Source organism: Echinops telfairi, unplaced genomic scaffold (genome assembly GCF_000313985.2).
Source record: "Echinops telfairi isolate 266 unplaced genomic scaffold, ASM31398v2 ScPeMD7_7475;HRSCAF=8513, whole genome shotgun sequence".
NCBI classification, from domain to species: domain Eukaryota; kingdom Metazoa; phylum Chordata; class Mammalia; order Afrosoricida; family Tenrecidae; genus Echinops; species Echinops telfairi.
Window position 1 is genome coordinate 6,197,657 of NW_022111379.1, and position 11,120 is coordinate 6,208,776.

Here is an 11,120-nt window from a genome sequence, read left to right on the forward strand (position 1 = left end):
CTTCCTTCTTTGGTTCACTCTCCCGTATTAAAGGAGCCATCCCCTAGTAGCTTTAAATGAGTTTGGGTTTTTATTGCCCCTGTTTAGAAAAAAAAATAAAATATATATATATATATATACACACACACACACACACACACAGGTAATTTATAGGATGAATATGTTTTCTTTTTGTCTGATGTAGTGCTAAAGTGTCCTAACAAAAGCATACCTCAGAAACGTTAGAAAAGTTAAATTATAATTTTTCATACAGATGTAAAATTTGGAGCAACAATAGTGTTTGTATTTTACTTTCTAAAGTTCTGGAAAACTTCTGATTTTCAGTTATTCAATTAGGCCTAAGTGTATCTTTTCATTTTAACAGTTTAATTGATGTGTAGTTTATGTATCCTAATGCTGTAAACATCTTTTGAAAGGATGTCAAAGCATTTCATTGGGGGTATGACAGTTCATAATTTTAGAGTCAGGTGTTTTGCTGAAGTTTTATTTCATAAATATAAATCTCTATAATGAAATTGAATACATGTTAAATTTTTTCCTTACAAATGATAGCCTAATATGAATTTATATTTTAATAGCAAGAGTAGTTGTGTCATGAAAGTAAGTGTAGTCTCTGAAGGCCATAGGTGGTTGTTCAAAGAGATCAGTGTTCGGTTCAAGCCGGCTTGACTCCAAGGAGAGATAGGCTCTGCCGTCTTTCCACTTCTCCCAGAGGGGTGTCAGCAGCATTTCTGCTTTTGCCCAGAAATGTCTGAAGTGGGTGGGGAGAATTTGGTTGAAGAGATCCCAAAGAGTACAGAGGGGGCTTTCAATTCTGCTGGAGCAAACAAAACAAAACAGAAACAAGTGGGGTTCTGGAATAAAATGAGCCCTAGCCCCATTCATTTCTGGCGGTATCTGAGCACGGTAGCCGGTGAGATGAGCCCACTATCCATGGAGGGAAGGTGGCTGCTTTCCCTAGTCTCTTGCTTGAGCAGCTTCAAAAGCTCTCACAATCACTGACTTCTGACTGGTGAACAGTCTTTGGGGGAATGGATCTGACGATGGCAATGTCACAGGAATTAGTATGCAGAGCCAGCGTGTTGCTCATGGGCAAGAGTATTCCTTTTGAACTGCTTGGACCATAAGGCACGGAGGAGAGGTTGGAGGGTGCCGGGTCCCCTGCTCCTGTGCAAGACATCTCGGCCAAACTTGGAAGAAGTGGCTCTGCCATGACTCTGTCGCTTGAACATTTCTTTTATATGACAATATTTTAAAGTAAATTAATGGACAGCTTTTAGAAAAGCTGAGCATGTCTGTATTTTAATGCAATGTGGACTTGGAAACGCTCATTTGAAAAGAGAAGAAGAAGAGGAGGAGGAAAGATGATGGCCTATGGAAACAGTAATACGAATGTTGCTGTATGTTTAAATGGACCACAATAATATATCAAATATCTTTATTTACATGTATATGCATATACTTATAAATTACATTGCCTTTAAAAATGAAAGGTATTTTATCACTATAACGCTGAGCGTGACGTTTTCATAACACTTAATTAAAATGTATATATTAATATATATCGATAACTATGAAAGTGAAGAATAAATTAAGAATTCAGGCATTATAGGGTTAAATGAAAGGCGGCAGTGTGTTATATTTTAAAAAGCAGAACACTGAAAGTCAGGATAACTGGGATCTTGCCCTGTCTTAGCCTCCAGGACAGTTGAATCCTGGGAAATTCCCAACCCCATCACTTCCCCTGCCCCTGGGACCACCTAGACTACTCACTTTTTCTCATGAGAATAATGAGGTTGTAGATAGAATAATTATTAAACTTCCTGTTATGATTCTGTTATTCCAACATACAATATGTGCTTTCCAGAAGGTTTATGTCTTTTTCTGAAATTAAGTAGCTTTAGGCATTTCAATGTTTGCTAAGGCAGCAGTGGTTCACTTTGGGGTGCTGAACCTAAATAAATTGGGGCCGATTTCCAGTTGCAAGAACCTGGTTGGTGGGGGTTGGGGGACTGGGGTTTGGATGAAAGTTTATAGAGCATTTGTTTCCATTTCCACAATTCATAGCCATTGTGTTTTGTAGCATTTATTGCAGTGCCCTAGATGGGACAGCCTCTTCCTGCTTCCTTCCTGGTTTCCCAGTATCCATTCCACACTTTCTTGCCCCTTCCTGCCTTGTGAGCTTTGTTTTGGAGCTTTGCTCCCTTATATGTTCCTCACAAGGATCCTCGCTATAGGCCTGCCTGTTGTTTGGCTGTAAGGTGATCCCCCTTGGGGTACTTTCGGTTCCAGGCTCAAAGAGTATCTAAGGAGGAGGTCGTTTATTGTGTCAACCTGGCTGATGAACACATGTGGGGTTAATTGAAGGGTGGGGAGGTAAATGGCTCTGTGAGCCTTGCCTTTCGAGGTCTCCGGTCTCTTGCTTTCTGATGGTTGGACCAGGGTGCAGCTGCCTTAGCCAGTTCCCTGGCAAGGCTCATTTCCTGCAAGACATCCCCAAGGAGAAGCCACATGGACTTACCCTGATCCAGCCCTGAGTGCTGGAGCAGCTGTGTAGAGACCCCTGCCAGCGCTGAGATGTTTACATGTTCACTGATTCAGTGTGTGTGTGTGTGTGTGTGTGTGTTGTGAGATGGAGGAGGACTTTGTGAGTTGGTGTTGGACATATGGGTTAATGGGTTAATATTGGATTTGTGGATTTGGGCAGCACTGGGTTGGGATGTTTTCTTGATGTGCACTTACCCTTTATATAAAACTCTCTCTTACACATGAGTTTCTGTGGATTTGTTTCTCTAATGTACCTAGACTAACACAAAGTGCCTTAGTCCTGGGGGCTCTACCAGTCTTTATCAGACTGAGAAGTCCTTTCTTTTTTTGTGATTGTGAATTTTGCTTTACATTTTTCTCCCATTCCTGACCAGGTTTGCAAGGACCTCTTGATATTTGCTTAGCTTAGTAATTGCCCATACAGTGCCCTTAAATGGCACACAGGGACTCTGATCTGCTGTAAGTTTTATGAGGGAGGGGGGTGGGGGGAAAGAACACTGTAGTAGGTATCTATCAGTTCATTTGTAACTAAGTAGTAGATGTCGAGGGTTTGAGAATAGTGAAATAAATGGCTTTGAGATTCTCACTCCTGTTTGGAAAGCTAATTACATCAATGTAAAACAGAAATCTTTTGAACGGTCTTCTTTTCAAAGTGACTTGTTTGGTCCTCCTAGCTCTGAGCTACAGTTGAAATGCTGAAGAAGCATTTTGGCTTCTTTCCCAAAAGCATGCTTAAAGAGGCTAGCGGCAGCATCTCGCCGTGTTCCCTCCGTGCGCTTTACCTCGTGAGTGGTGCAGCTTGTTCTGCGGATGCCCTGAAACCCTCCCATTGAAACTGCAGTGGAGAAGAATGGAGCTTCGTGCCCGGTAGAAATCAATGCTGTCGCAAGGCTTCAGTGAAACAGGAGCCACAAAGCTATATTTCATCAGCCGAGCATGAAGACTCTGCTAGCTTTTTGTCCTTTCGGCTGATCTGTTTTTGCTTTCTGTTTCCTTCTAGAGAGATGTGGATAATCTGCCCTGCCTCCAACGTCTCTTTCTCAGCTTCAACAGTATCTCTAGGTAAGTGGCCTGTTCTGTCTTCATAGCTTGATTGTGTGGCTTCTAAATTGAACTCAGAAATCCTGGGAGAGTGGTATTGACATGTAAGGTTTTAAATCGGCAAATGACAGGACGGTCTTAGGACAGAGTTCTCTGTGGAAGACCAAGCCCTCGGTGGATTAGAATGATGCAATGAGGCTAGCCTGGGCTCTTGATTTCATTGTGCTCTCCGGTTGCCCTTTCCTAAGACGCCTGTACAGGGGGGTTTCACCGTCCAGCTCGCCGTCCTTTGTTTGACATTCACTGCACTAGTCTGTTCAATTAGACTCTGCCATAGATTATCATATAAAATGTGGATCCCTACTAAGTTATTTTAATACAGAGGGCTATATTTGTCACCATGCCACTTGCTAATTAGGCCACAGCCAACCTCTAATGTAGCATCCTTCTGTAATGCTGCGAGGACATAGTATTAGAATATGCAGACTTATTTTGCCTTCTCGGAGTTTAAAGCATTACCCTTTCTATGGTGGCGATGTCCCAGTCAGTGTCCATGTGGAAGGTTGCAGAGCTGTGGCTGAGCCAGGCAGTCAGACTTCAATGTGCAAGGGACCCCACTCTTCCCCTCCCCTCCCCTCCCCACCCCTTAGTTCTAAGGAGGCTTTAGAACTACTTCTAAATTCTTGCTTTCACTTTCAAAACTGTCCTTTGAACCAGTTTTTATGAGACCATAGAATGCAGTTAAGTATACCAAAAGAGTTTACAGCATATCTCTTCTTATACTCTGGGTCTGTGCTTCTGATTATTAAAAACCAACCCAATTTTTGTGCGTTTTTCTGTTTGCATATTTCCCCTCCTCCATCAGACTTTAAGTATTAACCCCATCTCCCTATAGTATTTCTCTGAAGCAGAGATTATCTCCAGATGGTGAGCTTTACACATAGGCATAATTTCAAAGAAAATACTCTCTTTCTTTCTCTCTCTTTTTTTTCCGGTGGTAAGAAAATATCAGAAGTGTTCTGAAAGGCTTTTCATGCGCTTCTTAGTTGATGCTGGAGCGCAGTGATCCAGCTGCCCATCTTGTAGAGGAAGGATAGGTTTCTTTCCGAGGACGCGAGAAGAGATACTCCTTTCCCTTCAGACGTTTCTGCCTAAAGACTGTTCATGATCATTAGCATATCTCATCATGTGTGAAATACTAGCTTTTATGATAGAAATGGACCACTTACCTTATTTCTCATCCTGTTTATGGGGAATGATTCAGAGAGCGCTATAGACTAGAGTAGAGAAGCAACCCCTGTTTTATGGACAAGTAATTCCACAATCTGTCTGTAAATGGAATTTGTAAGGGGAATTGCAACAGTTTGGTACGGTTTGTTTCCAAAGTCAATTCGTCAAATATTTGTCTTGGAAGACATAGTGTATCTTTCCATTCATGGAAGCATTAATAGGAATTAATTACTTCCAAACATCCATAACATATTAATATAGTAATAATACTGCCTTGATTCAAGCCTCAGAGTAGCACCTATTTATTATTATTAACCATTGCATATACATAGAATATTTAATACCATTGACTTCATAGGGATTGGTTTGTAACTACAGGTTGTACATAAGTCTTAAGTTCTGGCATTTACACAGACCTGGGGACTGTCCGTATAAAGGCTATTCTGTCCCTCCGCCCCAGGATCCCAGAACTTCTGAACTCATGGCTCCACAGGGGACTTGGCTTCGCTTACTTGTGTTGAGGATATTTTCTCCCCAGTGTGAAAATAAGTTTCATTCACCCAGCAAAATAAAGAAAAGATTAATAGAAATGCTATATATAGTACTTCTATTAATCATGTCTTTTGCTGGGTGAGCAAATACGTATGTGTGTGTATATATATATATATTTAAATATTTTAATTTAAAATTTATATTTATTTAACTTAAATTAATTAAATTTAAGTATATATTTATTTAGTTAAAATTTTAATCTAAAATTTATATATTTTTGAAATAAATATATTTATTTAAATAAATACATGTATTTATTTAAAAGGCATAATTGCTCAAGAAATTGAGATAAAAGCAAATCAACTATCTCAAGACTTTTATTCTGTTAGGCCCCATAAACACAGTCATTGAGTCCATTTAGACTCCTCTCATGCTTCCAGCTGATCTGCTTTTGAGGCTAAGTACATTTTCTGCCCTATTGATGCAAGTGGCCCAAGAGATATGGGATACAGAATATATTGGGTCTGAGAGGGGGAAATTCACAGGAACAAGCCTTAAAAACAATGATGTGAACTGTAATAAAGCCAGAAATATCTCAGCTCACTGGGATTTCAGGTGGTCTGTAGTGATTGCAATTGTATCTTGTTGTGGGACTGACACCGTGGAGTTGCTTCAGTATGTAGTTCATGGGCCTCTCTGGAGCATAGGACTTAAGAAGCAGCGGATAAGGTTGAAAGTACTTTCAGAGCTCCCTCTGGGAAACCTTCTGCTGACATCCTGCAAATGAAAACATTCAGTTATACATATCCACCCATGTTGGTGGGACAAAACGTGTTGATTGTGACATAGTACAGCTTCGTAAGTTTCAACCAAGTTGTTGGGTTCTTAGTGATCTGTTTGTTTCTTCGCATAACTCTAAGGTGCCCTGTGGAAATTCAGGAAGTTCTAAACTGTGATGGCACCCTGAGATGTCTAACGACTATGTACCTGGATTTCATGATGAGTTGACCATCTGGTTGACTTAGTGGTTAGAACCTTTTTTGCATGTTTCCCTAGAGATAGTAGAACAATGCATTAGTTCCATCAACAGACATGCAAGATGTATTTAGAAAATGAGTAACATGTATCCATTTCTATATATCGAAACAGAACTAGTGCTCCTGTTTAAATACTCTTCAGAGCTTTCAGAGTCTAATGAGGAAGACAGCACAAATGAGTACTGACAGGCCAGTGTGTTGAAAGTTAGTGGTGGTGATAAGTAAAGATATTAGCAGAGCACAGCCTGGGAAAGGGTGTCAAGGAAGCCTTCCCAGAGGATGATGGTTCCAGAGCTGAGCTCTACGCCGCGCTAAGTAGGTCTTAATGAAGGATGGTTGGACATTCCAGGTAGGGGCACAACATGGACAAAGTGGATTTGGCAAGCTCAGTGCAAATCTGACCCTCTCCCATCCACCTTTCCCACCACTAAACATTGACCCTCCTGTAAGCCCTGGAGTACCCAAGGGGTTCACCAAAGCATTGTGATCGTAACCCCGGGAGAAATATGCAGCGACTGTTGAGAGGACCTAAAGTGATAGTTATAGCTCACTCACTCTTCAGCCTATTGATTCTAGTATTAACCCTTCTTCTGCATGATTTTCTTTCTCTTGGCATTCATAATCCTAATTTCCAAGTAGTTTGATTGTATATAGTACTCTTAGTTGTTTACTCTTATTTTGTGGATGAGATATATTCGGGCATCTCAAAAGTACTAGATATCATTATTGTAAAGTTTCTCAATCACATAGTTTACTTTTGTTGGTGGTGCTAGTATTTGTGTTCGTTCTTAAGCTGAACAAAGCACAGAATACCCTGCTTCTTTCTTTTTATGATTCGCGATGGACAGTTTAGATTTGTTTCTTCGCCGTAAGTTAAAAGTCACCATGAACGCAGAGTACATCTGTCTGTGTTGATGGAAGATTTGGAACTAGGGAGATCTCTACCCAATTAGGTTTTCCTATAGGATGCAGTCAAGGAAAGGATCGTGGTGGCACAGTGGTTAAGCACTTGGTGGCAAGCTCCAAGCAGCCAACTTCCATAAAGATGTACAGCCTTGGAAAGCCTATGGGACTGTTCTACTCTGTCCAACAGGGTCATCCTAAGTCGGAACTGACTCATGGAAACTGGTTTAGTTACTAATCAAACAACTTGCCTTTTGGGAACTGGGCCCCCTTATTCATCTTAGCCACCCAAACTCACCGAGCGCACTGCCCGTCTTTTCTCTTATTATTTTCAAACCGAGAACAATATGGAAGTTGCCCACTCATGGAAAGAGCAGAAAAAAACTCTTACCACTTCTTTCTGAGCTAGAAGACCGATCCACGTCTCCCAACACTCTAGGAATTGGTCTCAGGTGCTACCGGCAACATTTCCTTTACGCTGGAATGACCCCGTTCGTTTCAGGCTCTTCAGCGATTTGGGGTTTTACTGATTCCACCTGCTTTGTATCTTCCTGAAACGCCTTAGTGCTCCGCTCTGCTCATGGAACTGTTCCCAGTTTCCAGTTCTGCTGTGGGTATTTCCATACTTTCATGTCCAGTCATTTCATAGAGTTTGGGGAGGATGGAGAGGGAAGAGCATTCTCACAGCTGCCCCCTTTTTGAGTGTTTTTTTCCAAAGAGGCTACACACACACACACACACACACACACACACACACACACACTTAAAAGTACAGCCTCTGGTTCACTGCTGGATAATCTGCTCCAGTGGATTTGGGAGCAGGCCCAGGATCTGTATCTGTATTTTATTTTATTTTTTTAATTCTCTTCAGAGGAGCTTGCTGTGCCATTTAATGCTATATTTGGGGATCACTGAACTGCCACCCCCAAATGAGAATGATTAATTCAGACGTTACTATTTGATGCAACATTATCCCTAACCCTGCCTCCCCCAAAGTAAAGTTTTCGAAATTATTGCCCTCATAATATAGTTTATGACCTGCAGGCAAAACCTGAATGTTCAATCAGTTTCAACCCCTTTCCGGTGAGCTAGCTGTTTTATTACAAGATTAGTTTATACTTCGTTCTTCTCTTCAGTCTCTCTCTTCTTTCATTCTGTGGTGCGGAAAGTTTTAACAAGTCCTTTTTTTAAACTGGATAAATGCCATTGAGTCGGTTCAGCTCCTTGAGTCAGTTCAACACTAGATAGGCTTTTGAAGCTGTAAGTTTTTTTGGAGTAGACAGCTTCATCTTTCATCTGGAAAAGGTCGGTGGGCTTGAACCGCCAACTTTGTGGTTAATAGTCCTGGGCTTGTCCAATAGCACCTCTCAGTGCCATCAAATCAATTCAGACTCATTGAAGCTCTATAAGGCAGTGCTGCCCCTGTGGGTTTCCAAGACTGTCACTCTCTCTCTCTTTTTTAAAAACATTTTATTGGGGACTCTTACAGATATTATAACAATCCATAAATCAATTATATCAAGTGAACTTGTACATATGTTGCCATCATCATGTTCAAAGCATTGTCTTTCTATTTGAGCCCTTTGATATCAGCTCCTCTCTTTTCCCGCCTTCCCCCATACTCCCACCCTCGTGACCCTTTAATAAATTATATATTATAATGTTTAGATCTTACACTGCCCACTGTATCCTTTCACTCATATTTCTGTTATTCATCCCCCTTGATGGAGGCTACATCCATCGTTGTTATCAGTTACCCTTTCTTGTCTCTCCCCCTGCACCATCCTGATGATAATACTCCCATTACTATATCTAAGGAGTTATATATCCTGGATTCCATGCGCCAAAAGAACTTCTCTGTACAAATGTACATATTCTGGTCTAGCAGCATTTGTGAGAGCTAGAGTCATGGTAGTGGGAGAGGAAGCATTAAAGAACTTGAGAAATATTCTGTGTTTTTTTGTGCCATACCGCCCCCTGGATGAATTGTCCCTTTTGTGTGATCGTTCCATGAAGGAATATCCAACTGTCTATAGATGAACTCTGGGTCTCCACTCTGACCCCTTTCCTTCACATTGATATAATTGTTTTTGATCTTCTGATACCTGATCCCGTCGACACCTCATGATCACACAGGCTAGTGTGCTTCTTCCATGTGAGCGTTGTTGCTTCCCTGCTAGATGGCCACTTGTTTAACTTCAAGCTTTTAAGACTCCAGACGCTATGTCTTTTAATAGCTGGGCACCATCAGCATTCTTCACCACATTTACTTATGCACCCATTTTGTCTTCAGCGATTGTGTTGGGAAGTTGAGTATCACACAGTGCCAGGTTATTAGAACAAAGTGTTCTTGTGTTGAAGGAAGACTTAATTAGAGGCCCAGAGTCCGTCTGCTACCTTAATACTTTTAACATGTAAATATATGTACATAGACCAATATCCCATCTTTATATATTACTATATTTACATATATACATGTCTATATTTATGCTTCTATATATAGCTTCTACCTCCTAGCTCTTTCCTCTATTTCCTCCTGCCCCACTAACATGTTCACCCTTAATTCGGCTCTCAGTATTTCCTCTCGGCTACAGTACAGTTGACCAAATACCACCAGGCATTCTACACCCTTCTCGTTGTCAATTTTGGATCCCTTGTTGTTCCCCTGTCCCTGAGTTTGTTGGCTCTCTGCTCCCTTCCCCCCCGCCTCCTCCTCTCCCATGCCCTTACCCCTGAACCATCAGTCTCGTTGGTTTCTCCTCAGGATTGCTTATCCTGACATATATATATATATATGTATGTATATGTATATATATATATATGTATGTATATGTATATACATACATATGCCTACATATATATATGTGCCTACACACATATATATACACGTGTGTGTGTGTGTATGCCTACAAATAGTGTGACTTTTATGAATGCCCCCCAACCAGCCCTGGTAGGGTGCCAAGTACAGCCCCCCAGGTCAGAAGTCTATTTTTGGGGATCTGCAGGGACTTTGTGACTTTTCTCCCCTTGCCGCTCTGTTGTGCTCCCTTCATGATTCACCCTGTTATAAGGGGGCTTGGACCAGACACACTTTCCACCCTGTGTCTCCAGTATTGTCCCCCATAACCCTGTGGGTAATTGAGGGGAAGTCATGTCTTGTGCTGGTGCCAGCCCTACAGTCCTCATTGTGCATGGACTGCTCCAATCAGGAATGTCGTTCTCGAGGCTTTGTGGGCCAGGAGACTCTAACTTGTCATAGGAGTAAAAAACCTTGTCTTTCTCTTGAGAAGTGACTGGTTGACCTTGCAGTTAACAGCCCAGTGTGCAACCCACTGTGCCACCATGGCTCCTTTAAAATCGCAAGCAGAAAGAGAGGCTATCTGATTGTTGTGCCTTGACTGGCTAGTCAGGAGTGGTGCTATAGCTTCTAGAACTGTCATTGGGAGAGGCAAAGTCAGATACTAGGCAAAGTCAAATATCAGTTTAGGACTGTTGGCCTCACGTGTGGTTCCTGGTGTAGTATAGAACAGAATGGAAGAGGGAGCTTGAAGAGCCTGCTACCTTCCCCTACGTATTTCTCTCTTGAAATGCCCTCTGCTCTTCTTGTTTCACTAAACTCCCTTTGTCATCTTGACCATTTCATGCTTCCTGCTGTCCACTCAGTCATTGTGCATTCCATGTACTCTGCTAATAACATGTTTACTCTCCTGTCAGGCCGAGTTGTCCTCCAGGTCTTAGATTAAATGGCACCAGGGCTTCTGTTATGAAATGCATAACAGGTCTTGCCAAAATGCAGCTTTCTGGGGCCCATTTCCCATGGATTGTGACTTACTAATTTTAGGTGGGACTCAGGAATTTTTATCTTTAGCA

At 41.6% G+C, this 11,120-nt stretch overlaps 1 protein-coding gene across 1 annotated transcript in view; it reads left to right on the forward strand.

The window, feature by feature from the left end:
• The window catches only part of LRRC49 (leucine rich repeat containing 49), a 149,360-nt gene that overhangs the window by 56,434 nt on the left and 81,806 nt on the right, over positions 1–11,120 (forward strand). The window contains exon 8 of the mRNA XM_004712013.2: positions 3,548–3,609. Within this exon, the coding sequence (XP_004712070.1) occupies positions 3,548–3,609 (62 nt within the window). The remainder of the gene's footprint in view (positions 1–3,547; positions 3,610–11,120) is intronic.